The 16531-nt window shown below is 34.4% G+C and overlaps 1 protein-coding gene across 1 annotated transcript in view; it reads left to right on the forward strand.

The window, feature by feature from the left end:
• The window catches only part of LOC143247701 (uncharacterized), a 93922-nt gene that overhangs the window by 15641 nt on the left and 61750 nt on the right, over positions 1-16531 (forward strand). Inside the window, exons 3-4 of the mRNA XM_076496107.1 lie at positions 680-784; positions 1306-2101. Coding sequence (XP_076352222.1) covers positions 713-784; positions 1306-2101 — 868 coding nt within the window. The 5' untranslated portion in view covers positions 680-712. The remainder of the gene's footprint in view (positions 1-679; positions 785-1305; positions 2102-16531) is intronic.

A 16531-nucleotide genomic window follows, 5' to 3' on the forward strand; every position in this document is an offset into this window, starting at 1 on the left:
AGTTTTGTTATTTTAGTTCTGCATTATGTATTCTATATTCAACCAGTTTTGTTATTTTAGTTCTGCATTATGTATTCTATATTCAACCAGTTTTGTTATTTTAGTTCTGCATTATGTATTCTATATTCAACCAGTTTTGTTATTTTAGTTCTGCATTATGTATTCTATATTCAACCAGTTTTGTTATTTTAGTTCTGCATTATGTATTCTATATTCAACCAGTTTTGTTATTTTAGTTCTGCATTATGTATTCTATATTCAACCGGTTTTGTTATTTTAGTTCTGCATTATGTATTCTATATTCAACCGGTTTTGTTATTTTAGTTCTGCATTATGTATTCTATATTCAACCGGTTTTGTTATTTTAGTTCTGCATTATGTATTCTATATTCAACCAGTTTTGTTATTTTAGTTCTGCATTATGTATTCTATATTCAACCGGTTTTGTTATTTTAGTTCTGCATTATGTATTCTATATTCAACCGGTTTTGTTATTTTAGTTCTGCGTTATGTATTCTATATTCAACTATTCCCGTGGCTTATCTGTGTTATGTACCCAATATTAAACCTAACCCGTGATTTGTTAGCTTTGTATTATGTACCTTTATATTCAACTGATCTCGTGTTTTATTTATGTATTCTCTACGTAACTGTTCTTGTATTTTTGTTCATTCTTTAGCGCTTTCAAACCCCACGAGAACCGAACTGTGAAATGCCTTATTCTGATAGTGATTGCCTGTGGTGTCCTGATGCTGATGGCAAGATGGTGGACGTTTCCTGTCTCGTGAGTGTTAACACCAACATGTCTCCGTTATTATCTAACCTTAAACTTGGGCACAGAAAGTGGGGATAAACCGAAATACAGGACATTTAAAATCATTGTAATATTGTAGGATAAGAAAGGAAGTGGCATCGCCACTTATGTTCTATAGTTATTATAGTTACCACTAGATGTCGCCTAGTATTACTGTAACTATACCATAAAAAGTTTTATGAACATTGGTTTGCATGGATTGTTTTAGATGATTTCACTTAATGCAGTTTCCAAAAAATATATCGTAGGTTAACTTCCAAACATTAGATTAGTTTGGAAAGTGAAGTTTTATTTTTTCGTTGTGCCGGTTAAGCCTATGAACGTGAACGTAACACAACACCATCGGGTTGATTCACTGTACTAAAAGTCGGGTTTCACATTTTAAATAATAATAAATACCAATTTATTGTCACTATATTTCAAGTGTTATTGTGATTTTCCTATTCAACTAACATTTCAAAAATTAAATAAAATGTTATACTGTTCTTCAGGATAGTGGACCCAACGTCAATGTCCAACACCAACCAGATGTTTTTCAAGAACAGTCTCACAATGACTTGCGTAGTGTGGTTCCGGAACTCTCCGAAGAAATCATGAGACAGTTCTTGGAGGATCCGTGTTTGGAACTGGACAACATTTTTGACGACGTTGAGACTAAAATAGAAAACAGCGATTTCATCACCCAGTTGCTGATTTCCCAATCTCACATTGAAGAAATCCACACATCTCTCTGTAAGAAAAACAGGAAAGGACATGACGAACACTGGGCTGCAAATAGTAGTGGAGGAACTGCTAACTCGGAAGAAATCCACCCCTTTTCTATATCATCCCCTCTATTAATCCAGGACCCATCACTAGTGCCTATCGAAGGGTTTGAAGCTGACCACTCTTTATCCGAGGTCTCCACCATGACCTTTGCGTGTGTAAATAGTAATTCTTCAACATTAGTAACCTCATCCACTTCAGGAACCAAATTTCAGAATTCCGAGCCCAGGATCTCGTGTCAGAACTCTTATTCCGTGTTAACAGAAGCATCAGGAGTAACAGCAACTCCTGGTTCGACATCATTAACACCCGTCACCTCATCTTCACTGGCAGTCGCACTCCAGTCGTCAACACTGCCATACGCCACACTGTCTCTCTCTGTCGATAATTTATCAAATAATAGCTTACATTCCTCCACAACATCCGGATCCTATCAAGACAACTTCCTTCCTCGGAGAGTGGGCACAACTTTCATATCAGACACGACGACGAACAGCCGGTATGATATTCTTACGCCTGTTGGTAAGTGTGAAAAGTTTCTGATAAGTCGCATCTTCTGAATACAAAATTACCAGCCAATAAACTTGTAATTCTCGTAGTACGCGGCGCCCAGCATGGCCTGGTGGTTAGAGCACCCGACTCGTAATTTGAGGGTCGCGAGTTGGAACCTCTGTCACACCAAACATGCTCGTCCTTTTAGCTCTAGGTGTGTTATTATGTTACGGTCAATCCCACTATTCGTTGGTAAAAGAATAGCCCAAGAGTTGGCGGTGGGTGGTGATGACTAGCTGCCTTCCCTCTAGTCTTACACTGCTAAGTTATGGATAGCTAATGCAGATAGCCCTCGAGTAGCTTTGTGCGAAATTAAAAAAAAACAAACAAGCATATTACTCGACGAATTACATTTTTGTTGGGTTTTTTTTTGGGGGGTGGGGTAGAAGCGAGTGTCGTCATGTGGGTAACGTGCTGAGGTTTGATGGTTCGCGTCGAATTAACTAAACTCAAAAAAATTCTGTCCCTCACTTTCTGAGCCTTAGTTACCATCAAATCGTACAATTTAGTCCGACCAAAGCCGTCGAAGTTTATATGCAAAAACGGCTCGTTTGGGTTGAGAAAATATTTTACATAGAAGAGCGAACAACGTTTCGACCTTCTTCGGTCATCGTCAGGTTCACAAAGAAAGAGGTAACTGACCGGAAGCTGACCACATGTTTGAAAGGGGTTGTGTAACTGAGTGTCGGAATATAGAGGGCGGTGTTAGATGTTTGAATATATAATTTTATTTTATTATATTAATATAGGTATAAAGGCGTTCCTTTATATTGGTTTATTTTGGGTTTAAGTTGTTGTATAAGTAAGGCTTCTTTAATTTTGTGTTTCTGTATGTTTGTTTCTTTATTTAGTATTTGAGTGTTTTCTATGGTTATGTTGTGTTTATTTGACTTGCAGTGTTCGAAAACGTGTGAAGGTGACTTTTTTATGTTCTTTGAATCTGGTTTCCATTTTTCTGCTTGTTTCTCCAATACAGAAGTCGTGGCAGTTATCACATTGTCTTTTATAAATAATGTTGGTGTGGTGTTTGTCAGTGTAGTTTTTACATAGTATAGACCTTAGTTTTGCACCTGGGTTTTGAATAAATTTGGTATTAATTGGAATGTCATATTTTGTTACTAGTTTTTGCCAAATGTTGGTTATTTGTTTGCTGATGTCAGGAATATATGGTATGCAGCAGTATATGGTTTCGTGATTTTTTGATTCGTGAGATATATTTACTTTAGTTGGTTGATTTTGCTTTCTGTCTAGGTGTGTGTGTATAATGTTTTCTACGGTTTGTGGGGGAAACTTATTGATGTTGATGAAGTATTGTTTTATTTTGTCTAATTCATTGTTAATTTTATCTGGTGAGCATAGTTTTATGGCTGTGTTTATTTGGTTTCTTAGTATGTTGAGTTTTTTATTTTGTTTCATGTGCTGAGTCCCAAGGAATGTATAGTCCAGTATGGGTGATTTTTCGGTGGATTTCTGTTTTAAATCGTGTGTCGGTTCTTGTAATTTTGAGGTTAAGAAATGATATTTGATTGCTTTCTTCCTGTTCACATGTGAAGTTAATGTTGGGATGTATAGCGTTAATGTGATTGAAAAAATTAAGTGTGTGTTCTGTAGATTTGAATCCCGCAACCGTGTCATCTACATATCTGTACCAGTATAGTGGTGGATGTAATGCTGTGTTAATTGCTTGTGTTTCAACTTGTGTCATAAAAATATTGGCTAGAACTGGTTATACTGGGTTGCCCATGCTTAGGCCATTTGTTTGTATATAGTTTTGGTTGTTGAACATGAAGTTTGTCTTTATCGTGGTGAATTCTATGAGGGTTGCTAACTGGTTACTGGGAATTTCTATAGATGGGTTAGGGTCTCGGATATAGAGTTCTAAGGCTATCTTGCAGGCTTCAGTGGTTGGAACTTCTGTAAAGAGGGATATAACATCGAAACTGGCCATTAAGGCTTTATGATTAAGTTGATTTAGATTAGACTTGAAATTAAAAGAGTCTCCAGTTACGTAGTTTGTTTGTCTGTTTCAGCCCAAAGTTACGTAATGAGCTATTTGTGCTGTTTCTTCTACGAGTATTAAAACCCAGTCTTTAGCGTTATAAGCCTTAGGACCTACTACTGAGCCACAGTAGTGGTCTTCCAATTAGCGATGCATAGAGAAGTGTATTTTAAAGTGAAATTTATAAAATACTAAAGATGGAATGAACCAGTGTTCGACTTTAGTAAATACCTGAAAACGGCTCTCGAGTTTTATGATTGTGCTGCCATCTCTTGATAAGCTTAGTAATTACTCAATCTACATTACTGACTTTCGGAATAAATTTGCAGAATGCATCAACAGCTTATATGCTGACATCATTAAGTTTTACGGCGTATTGTGATTTACAGGGTAGCTTTAACGGAGATTTTTACTGAAATAACTATTACTGTAAAGATACCACGTTTATCTTGTGAATATTGGTATAAGGACATAAATTATAATTATTCCATGAATATGTTAACTCGTATATTAAAAAACAAAACAGTCAAGTATACTACACTTGTCTGCTGTTTTAAAAAAAAAACACAGTTTCACCATTAAAACTGAAAATGCCCGAGATGTCATATGTATCGTGCGTTATTTAATAAGTAAACTTGTATTGTTTTTCTAGAGAACCCTAGGTGGCGCTCAAGTGGACTCTGATGGTTATTGTTATAACCAATAACCATGGTCATTGTCTTGAAATTTTTACGATTATTTGTTTGTTTTTCTAATTTCGCGCAAAGCTACACGAGGGCTATCTGCGCTAGCCGTCCCTAATTTAGCAGTGTAAGACTGGAGGGAAGGCAACTAGTCATCACCACCCACCGCCAACTCTTGGGCTACCATTTTACCAACAAATAGTGGGATTGACCGTAACATTATAACGCCCCTACGGCTGAAATGGCGAGCATGCTTGGTGTAACGGGGATTCGAACCCGCGACCTTCAGATTACGAATCGAGTGCCTTGACCACCTAGCCATGCACGACCGAAGTTTTACGTTGTGTACTGTGATTCCTGTATGCTGAATGCAGGAATGGTATTCATTTTTTCTCTATCCTGTGCACATTTTTCACAAAATGTCATACGTACTTTTATACCAGTGAATCATTTTAATCGAAATCGAGTCACATTTTGTTATGCTTGGAAATATTAACAACCACTGATGGATATAGAATTATGTAAAGTCATTATGAAAAGCAAAACAACTTTTATGATATTTAAAAGTCATAGACCTGTGTAATTTATATCTTTTTAATGTCACCAGGAGGAATATAATTAATTACTCACAAAATATATACGCAGCATATTTTTGCATGTTTAAAGAGTAAAACTGCATAATGGGCTATCAGCGCTGTGCCCAATGCAGAAATCTAACCTGATTTTTAAGTATTTTAAACTCTAAAGTTTACCGGGAAGGGAATCATGAGGTATATAACAAATGTGACCACAATGGAGATTATAATATACTTTACGTAAACCTGAAGACGTGCTTATAATCGTACCTTACACTTCATATCTGTCTGTTCACATAACTTTTATTTGTGACGTCTAGCACGTTCTGACGACTGGGTCACTCGACTCGCAACGTGTTGGCCGCAGTTTTGAATCCTTTCGCCAAACATGCTCGTCCTTTCAGCCATGGGTAGGGGGGGCGTTATAATATTAGGTCAATCCCTGTATTTGTTGGTAAAATAGTAGCCTAAGAGGAGGCGGTGGGTGATAATGACTAGCTGTTCTCCCTCTAGTCTTACTTACAATGCTAAATTATGGACAGCTAGCGCAGATAGCCCTCGAGTAATTTCGCGCGAAATTCACGACAATTACAGAAGACGAGCAAACAAACCGTCATTTTAATATGTCGGTTTTTTGCGCTTGTATTACTATTTTTTATCGGTATTTTATCATAGGTAACTTACAATAAATACTTATTTAATAGATCACAAATACAGAGGATTTTATTTTATATCATCATGTAAGTCTATTCTACATGAAAAACAATATAGTTTGTTTAGAATATCTTTACCATGCTGGAAATTAAAAAAACAACAACACTCCTCCCCTGCTCCGCCTGGCGGGTGAAAACAGTATCATATTTTACTGTCGTTTTTCGTAATTTCTTTTCAATTTTTTTCTGTAAAAATATATGATTTTTCCTTTCATCTCAAAGTTCTGATCAAACGTTTAGGACTAATTTCTTTATTTAGAACAATATAAAACTGTTATTTGCTAAGCCTTTTTAGGCCTTTTTGTAGAGGCGCTATATGTATTTATTTGGTGAGAAAACAAATCACGTTAAAAAGCAAAAGTTCTACTTTTCATATTACCATAAACAATCACCTTGCGTGTTCTTGTCACGTGTAGTTTCTGACGCTTATTTTTGTCGTTTTTTTAAAAATTTATAATGTTTACAGTAAGTATTCGAACATTTCTGGCGGCAAAATTACAAGAGAAAAGCAAACTATATTCACTCGCCCGATAGGACAGCAGTGAGCTAATGCTAATGTAGTAGATACAGTAAATAGCCCAATGTGGCTTTGCTCTAAAACAAACAACGTTTCGCTCTTGCGGCGTATTGTAATATTTAGTCCTGATGGAGTTGCAAGGGCGAAACGTTGGTTTTATGATAATTTAAAAAGAGTAGAGGTCAGTATTATAAACAACAACTTATTTTGCTTATTATGTTGTCACCAGGCTAATAGTATTATTTACGTTGAATATTGTTACCCGTGTTACAATACTACTTACGTTGCATATTGTTACCTGTGTAATACTGTTACGTAGTTTGCATATTGTTACCCGTAAAATAATTATTAAAAATTGTTTTTAAAAAATGTTTCGCAAATTATATCTTAGGTTGACATTACGTGGTGTGTTTACACTGACGTTCGGGTAAGCCTAAAGTTATAATTAGGGTGTACGTGTTTTAATATGATTGTTGTAATCTATTAGCATTAAGTGAACGACAATCATTTCGAGAGCTCCAATTATGTTCTCCATTAGGTAAAGCAGCCACTATTCGTTGTGTGTCTCAGATACCTACTGTTATCTGTTCCTGTTTCAAGCTGATATAGTCACGGATACTACCACTCTTCTTGTTATGTTACATCTAGTTTTCTGTGTCATATTAATCGTGTGACATACTTAATTGGAACCGCGTTGTTTATATCACATAGCACAAATTCTGTGTTATATAAGCTTTTTGTCTAAATTGTTTTGAGTGAATTACATTATCCTGAAACAGCAGAAGTATTGTGTCTATAACAACCAAATGTAGTATATCAAACAACAGAAGCCTTGTTTCTATAACAACCAAATGTAATATATCAAACAACAGAAGCCTTGTTTCTATAACAACCAAATGTAATATATCAAACAACAGAAGCCTTGTGTCCATAACAACCAAATGTAATATATCAAACAACAGAAGCCTTGTTTCTATAACAACCAAATGTAATATATCAAACAACAGAAGTCTTGTATCTATAACAACCAAATGTAACATATCAAACAACAGAAACCTTGTGTCCATAACAACCAAATGTAATATATCAAACAACAGAAGCCTTGTTTATATAACAACCAAATGTAACATATCAAACAACATAAGTCTTGTGTCCATAACAACCAAATGTAATATATCAAACAACAGAAGCCTTGTTTCTATAACAACCAAATGTAATATATCAAACAACAGAAGTCTTGTTTCCATAACAACCAAATGTAATATATCAAACAACAGAAGTCTTGTGTCCATAACAACCAAATGTAATATATCAAACAACAGAAGCCTTGTTTATATAACAACTAAATGTAACATATCAAACAACAGAAGCCTTGTTTCTATAACAACTAAATGTAACATATCAAACAACAGAACACATATATCTATAATTATTTTGGTGTCAAGTTCTTTGGAACGAAACACCTGAAAATTATTCATAAACGTACAATACGATTCTTGGTTTGGACAATAACTTCATAGAACCAGTTTATTCGATAACTTCCTATTTAAGACCCTACTGGTTGCTTTATAAAATGACATGGTTTCATATTAAACAAACAAATTATTAAACAGTTGATTGTTGTTATAGTGTCACTAAATATATATTTTATTAAAAGATGAACCACTCTGAAGTTGCAAACTGATTTTTCTCCCAATTAGTCAGCATAAAGATGTCAGTAGCCTGTGTTTTGACTTCGAAAAGATTAGATCTGGGGTTTTAGTGTTACAATGTCGAAGCTTACCGCTAAGTTACCTGGAACTTTTAAAATTATAAATTTTTATGTCATTTAACCGTAATCGACCCATGTATTGGTAAGTTATGTTCTGTTTTATTTTCTTTTAAATACACATTGGAAGATACGAAGTTTGATAAATAGTTTGATGGTTTTGTAAAAGAAATAATAAAATCTGAAGCTTAATTTGTTAGAAATACAACCCACGAGCTTCAGTTTCTAAGTTAAGTTTTGCTGACACAGCCAAGCCCCTGGTAGAGGGGGTCACGTGCGTCATAAAGTTGATCCTAGTGTTTACCATGTGGTTGCCTTATGTCAGTATCAACGTCTTCTGTCACAAGTGGCTCACACAGTAGCTACCCTACTGTTACGTCATGTCTCGTTTAGCGCCACCTCTTGGTTGTCTTTACACTAACCTCATCGATTGTGAGAAATCAAGGACTTTTTTTTTCTTTCACGTGCGTACCCAGCGCCATAACAGTTGCAGAAACTGAAGTGTTTTATTTTTGAAAACGGTTAGATGGTGGTTTCTGTTCATGCCGTTTGTTCTGTGTTATAAAACGATTCGTTCTCTGTTCCGTCAAACCATTCATTTTATAAAAACAGTGTTTATGATTTTTAGTAATGGTTCTAACAGTTCAATAGTTAATTTCGCTGACAGGTGCGGCATACGTTTGTATCAGGACCCACGGCTTTCAATTTCACGTGTAATAATAGCTTGTATCCTGAATCTACTATATGCTTAAATATCGATTGTACAAAAGTTGTATTACATCAGGTGGTTTATTATGCTAATTGATATTAAAGCCGGATAACTGGGTCTCACAGGTCCATCTTCTTAAAAGCACATAAGCGGGCTAATTTCATGATGGTCGCTAGGTGGCTGAGAAAGACGATAATAAACATTAAATATTTGTCTGAATAATATATGTACTCTTATTAAGTTCGTAATTAAACATTCGTACAAAAAATGTATTCCGAATTTTATCTGTGATTGATCGTTTAAGGTGTTAAAATGCAGATTGAAAAGTCCGAGGTTCGAGGCCTTAATATGCCGCAGAACGCGCTTTAAGCTGCGAGCGCGTTACGTCTGGACATTACTATTCTCTGGCTTGGCCATTTCGCCACGTATTGCATTAGGTGGCTTTCAGGTTAAAAATAGCAAATGTCTCCAGTGGCATAGCGTTGTGTTTGCGAACCGGATTGACCGGCATGGCCAGGTGGGTTAAGGCATGCGACTCGTAATCTGAGGGTCGCGGGTTTGCATCCCCGTCGCTCCAAACATGCTCGCCTTTTCAGCCGAGGAGGCGTTATAGTGTTCGGTCAATCCCACTATTCGTTGGTAAAAGAGCAGCCCAGTGGTGGGTGGTGATTACTAGCTGTCTTCCCTCTAGTCTTATACTGCTAAATTAGGGACGGCTAGTGCAGATAGCCCTTGAGTAGCTTTGCACGAAATTAAAAAACAAACAAACAGAAACTGGATTTGGATACCCCTGGTGGGCAGAGCACAGATAGCCCATTGTGTAGCATTATCCTTAACTTAAAGAAAACAAAACATCGAATACCTCAGTGAAATAAAAAGTAACTTTTATATAAATTTTCAAAGGTGAAATAATAATATTCGAAATGTAAGTTTACTGAAATAAACTAGTGTTTCGAAATTCCTTCATCTACATCACAAAACTACGACATACAGTTTTGGTTTTTAGTAATACAGTGAAAACAAACCTCGTTAATAGCATTGTGAAACGGACATAGACTTGTAAAATAAATATTCAAATTTTGCATAAAATTCCGAATAAATTAAAAGATTACGACGTGTATAAGAATCAGAACCACTTCCTGTTTCGTATTGATCGGCCTGAACTTACCTTTTATGAACATAAAAATATGCAGAGAAAATCAAAAACAGTTTATGGGTTATACCTCGAATTACTAAACACCATGAACAAGGACCAAACAAACTGATAAGCCGTAAAAATGCAGTGACATTGCTAAACTAACGTTAGGCTTAACAAATACACGTAAAAGTTGAACTTAAGTTAGGCTTAACAAATACACGTAAAAGTTGAACTTAAGTTAGGCTTAACAAATACACGTAAAAGTTGAACTTAAGTTAGGCTTAGTTGTTAATTATTGTATTCGAAATAATTTTTAAATTAGAAAGTCAGTTAAGGGTAACACATTTCTTAACGAATGTCGACAAGTTTCAGTTTATTTTAATAATTCAGTGAAACTTCAACATTTCGCGGTTCTGTCATTGTGTTTCCTGTCTAACTCTTGCCAAATGGTTATTGTTTATTTTCGTTTTGTAACTAGGTGTTTATTTATCAACAACAGAACTAATTGCTATACGATAAAGGCTGCGATTCAAGTACAAAATATTATTGTAATGCACATATCTTATTTATCTATTGTTTTTCAAACAGTATTGTTGATGTAGGCTTTGTTTTCCTTTGTTTACTTTTGTTGCTGTTATTATACATATATATATATATGTTTCTCGTCCCCTGAATTTTGGTGAAAAATCCATCCAAACCCTGCGAAGTAGTTACATAAGTATACAACGGACTGTACTATCGTATTTATATAGATGCAATTATTTTGTCGGGTTCATTGTTTGCTTATTTCATTACGTTGTTTTTAAGATCTAAATAATGTTTTCCACCTGAAAATATATATTTGCGAAATGTCAATTGTACTGGTGTGAAAACTTTACCGTCTTTATTTGGTATTATAGAATCTAGCTAAGCCTAACATTTTTATATTCACAGACCAGTGTGTAACATCAGTGTTTTCGGTGAGTGATTAGTGAAAATGGTTTTTAAGCCTACATTAAAGTTAAAACTAACAAATATCAGTGATCAGTGATGTAGAGAAAACCCAGTTGTAGAGAAAAAAAATATATATGTAAAAACGGCTCGTTTGGGTTGAGAAAATTTTTTTACGTAGAGGAGCGAACAACGTTTAGACCTTCGGTCATCGTCAGGTTCACAAAGAAATGTAACTCTTTCTTTCTTTTCGTAAAAAATATCATTGAATAGTAACTATAATTCTGATTCGTCGATAGTAATTTAAACAAATTCGAGAAATAAGTTACAAAAGCGTTTCCTTCGTGCATACGTACAGATAGATATACAACAAATGTTTCAGCGCCAGAGTAGAGATTTAGTAGTGGTAATGTTTCAAAGTTTAACCCACCGTCTCGAGTGGAGATTTCCTGTTCAGGAAATACATTAAACTTATTACTTGAAAATCGTTTATACTGGGATATAAACATTCTGTTAAATACTTGTATGGTTCAAACGCGTGGATTTTGGTCTTTCCAGTAAAATCTGGATGTGCTAAAATGTGAATAAACGACTTGGGTAATTTAATGATGTATTTTTCCATGTGTCTTTTTTTTGTTAACCAGGTTATGCTTAGTTAATTATACTCCTTGTCGCTGAACTGTAAATTATATGGTTCATGGTTCTCGTCCGATGCAGTAAACACTCACTAAACATCTTGGGGCCATGAATACACAACTTAATTTTTAAGCGAATTATCAACACACATTGTGAATATTGTACGTCTAATTATTAAGATATTTAGCAAAAAATACTTTATTACTAAACTAGATGAAGCACACGTCGCCTGGACAGAGGTTATGTAAATTTTGATTAATGAAAGGTATCTTAAGGGCATGAAAAGTTACTTCCGTTATATGTGACTGAACAAAAATGCAAGAACGTCCATAAATACAGCAAATCATAAAATATGATATATATATCTGTATGGACCCAACAAACATATGTGTCAAATTTGGTAAGATCTATCAACAAGGAACAAAATAGTGGTAACAAACACATAACGACCTTAAAACCACAAAATCCTAAACTGAAAATTTGTATGTACACTAGAAGTAGTTACATGGACATACAACAGACAGTACTGTTACATTTATATGGATAACATACAACAGATAGTACTGTTAGATTTATATAGATAACATACAACATATAGTACTGTTACATTTATATAGATAGCATACAACAGATAGTACTGTTAGATTTATATAGATAACATACAACATATAGTACTGTTACATTTATATAGACAGCATACAACAGATAGTACTGTTAGATTTATATAGATAACATACAACAGATAGTACTGTTAGATTTATATAGATAACATACAACAGATAGTACTGTTACATTTATATAGATAGCATACAACAGATAGCACTGTTACATTTATATGGATAACATACAACAGATAGTACTGTTACATTTATATGGATAACATACAACAGATAGTACTGTTACATTTATATGGATAACATACAACAGGCAGTACTGTTAGATTTATATAGATAACATACAACAGATAGTACTGTTACATTTATATGGATAACATACAACAGACAGTACTGTTAGATTTATATAGATAACATACAACAGATAGTAGTGTTACATTTATATAGATAGCATACAACAGATAGTACTGTTACATTTATATAGATAGCATACAACAGATAGTACTGTTACATTTATATAGATAGCATACAACAGATAGTACTGTTACATTTATATAGATAGCATACAACAGATAGTACTGTTACATTTATATAGATAGCATACAACAGATAGTACTGTTACATTTATATAGATAGCATACAACAGATAGTACTGTTACATTTATATGGATAACATACAACAGATAGTACTGTTACATTTATATGGATAACATACAACAGATAGTACTGTTACATTTATATGGATAACATACAACAGATAGTACTGTTACATTTATAAAGATAACATACAACAGACAGTACTGTTAGATTTATATAGATTGCATACAACAGACAGTACTGTTACATTTATATAGATAGCATACAACAGACAGTACTGTTACATTTATATGGATAACATACAACAGATAGTACTGTTACATTTATATAGATAGCATACAACAGATAGTACTGTTACATTTATATGGATAACATACAACAGATAGTACTGTTACATTTATATGGATAACATACAACAGATAGTACTGTTACATTTATATGGATAACATACAACAGATAGTACTGTTACATTTATATGGATAACATACAACAGACAGTACTGTTACATTTATATGGATAACATACAACAGACAGTACTGTTAGATTTATATAGATAACATACAACAGACAGTACTGTTAGATTTATATAGATAACATACAACAGACAGTACTGTTAGATTTATATAGATAACATACAACAGACAGTACTGTTAGATTTATATAGATAGCATACAACAGATAGTACTGTTACATTTATATGGATAACATACAACAGATAGTACTGTTACATTTATATGGATAACATACAACAGATAGTACTGTTAGATTTATATAGAAAATATACAACAGACAGTACTGTTAGATTTATATAGATAACATACAACAGACAGTATTGTTAGATTTTATATAGATAACTTCAAGAGTCAGTACTGTTACATTTATATAGATAACAAACAACAGACCGTACCGGTATATTTGTATAGATAATATAGTTTGTATTGTTATGTTTATATAGATAACAAACAACAGACCGTTCCGTTATATTTGTTAGATAATATAGATAGTATTGTTATGTTTACATAGATAGCATACAACATACAGTATTGTTATAGTTGTATAGATACAAACGAGTGTTACGTCACGTCAGTCTCTGAAACCACACTTTTTAGTTGATGGTGTTCTATATGTTACGGCAAAATTCAATTATTCCATCGGACAACAGTCGTCCAATTTCCGTAAATAACCGGTAGGATGTGTATCATATTAATTAATAGAGAGAATTGTAAATATTATTAATTTTATTTAAGTTATTTACACATTAGATTTTTAGACAATAATTACACGTCATTATTTATTGTAATTTTTTTTTTATTACGTTTATTTAATTTATTTTCACTGTTTTATCTAATTTTTTTCATTAATTCACATGTACAAATTTTAACCTTTCGGATCGAAGAACAAAACTGAAACCTATTGCATCGTTTGAGTGCCATTATTTAAATGTTTTTGCGAGATAAGAAACTTTGCCACAAGACGGCGTTCTAAATAATTTAAAAGCTAAAAAAGTAAAATAATTTCATTTGGAAAAAAATATTTTTATTTAATTTTTGAAAATTAGCTTAACGGTTATATATCTTCTCATATTTTAGTAATTACTTCCAGCACTTCCAAACATTGAAACAACTTTGTTGTTGTTGTTGTTTTTAGCGCGAAAATGGTTATATTCTAAATCACTTAACTGCTTATTCTGTTGGGAATTCACGTGATGTTTTGTCATTAGCTGAGATTTGGAAATATTTATTTCCATCTTACTTGTCTTTAAATCTAACACCCTGAGAAAGGGTGTTCAGACTTTTTTTTAACAAACTCTTTTTGACAGCTAACCTTGAACCTATCTTCTGCGGTGGGTATGTTACGTCACATCCGGTCCACAATATAGTTTCTTTTTACCGCGGTGCAATAAAAAAGAATTGATCAAGTGGATTTCATTCGCACTTCATAAATTCCCTCGAGTTGTGTTTAGAAACATCCTGTGTTCGTCAGCCACGTGTATCATACCTAGAAAAAATTTCTAACCACTGTGTAATTCTCTTTACGTATCCCCAACTGACGCTTAGTTGTTTCGTTTCGGTGAAAGTGTCAATCAATAACTGGTTAGAATGTTGTTGTTTTTTTCCTTCGTTTCGCATACATATATATATACACATTCTGAGCAAATACGTTCATGTTTTCTAATGTATAGTTAATTTGGGTTCGTTGTGATTTGTTGTACTTTTGAAACTGCTCCGTAAAAGTTAAGCTTGACTATTCTGTCTTCATCTGAATAATACGTAAAGGTTTTGTGCCGGTATTACGTTCAGTATTTTCCACGAAACGTTTTTACATCACTTAAGAATACAATGAAAAGATTAAAGTCATTTCTAATGCGTATTAGGTTAGAACAGTAGCGACCCCTTTGTGTGAACCAGTCAGGTTAAAGATGGCGGCTCTTCACTAATCGAGTGCAAAGCTGCCTTTAAAGTTCGGCCGACATTCTTTGGCCTCTAGAAAACAGGCCCCTTCCCCACACACAAATCAGTTGTCTTTATCTTCTTCATTCGTTTCTGTCGGCTGTATTTTGTGAACCACAGCGTGTTTCCTTCCAAACTGCGCAGTAAAAACACTCCATCACTCCTAAGAGGTATCTATCATACACAGATTTGTGATGACGAGAAACCCAATTGAAGTAAAATTGAACCTCAGAACGGCTGGTATGGGTATTAACACTTTTATTAATAAAGCAGAGAACGACGTTTCGACCATCTTAGATCATCTTCAGGTTAACAGAGAGTTTGCAACTGATCGCTGCCGGACACGTCTTAAGGACGAGAGTGTAAATTGGAACGAGATTGTAGAGGGCGTTGCAGTTAGATTTTAGGTTGTTTGTTCGTTTGTTTTGGAATTTCGCACAAAGCTACTCGAGGGCTACCTGTGCTAGCCGTCCCTAATTTAGCAGTGTAAGACTAGCTGGAAGGCAGCTAGTCATCACCACCCACCGCCAACTCTTGGGCTACTCTTTTACCAACGAATAGTGGGATTGACCGTCACCATATACGCCTCCACGGCTGGGAGGGCGAGCATGTTTAGCGCGACGCGGGCGCGAACGCGCGACCCTCGGATTACGAGTCGCACGCCTTACGAGCTTGGCCATGCCAGGCCTTTTTAGGTTGTTAATTAGTATATGTATAAAGGTGTTCCTTTATATTGGTTTAGTTTTGCTTTTAGTTGCTGTATAAGTAGAACTCCTATAATTTTGTGTTTGTTTATATTTGTTTCTCTACTTAGTATTTGGGTGTTTTCTATGGTTATGTTGTGTTTATTTGGTTTGCAGTGTTCGAAAACGTCTGAAGGTGACCTTTTGTGTTCTTTGAATCTGGTTTCCATTTTTTTGCTTGTTTCTCCAATACAGAAGTCGTGGAAGTTGTTGCATTGTATATATTCTATATTGGAGAAACAAGTAGAAAAATGGAAACCAGATTCAAAGTACTCAAAAGGTCACCTTCACACGTTTTCGAACACTGCAAGTCAAATAAACACAACAT

This window comes from Tachypleus tridentatus, chromosome 3 (assembly GCF_004210375.1).
Source record: "Tachypleus tridentatus isolate NWPU-2018 chromosome 3, ASM421037v1, whole genome shotgun sequence".
NCBI classification, from domain to species: domain Eukaryota; kingdom Metazoa; phylum Arthropoda; class Merostomata; order Xiphosura; family Limulidae; genus Tachypleus; species Tachypleus tridentatus.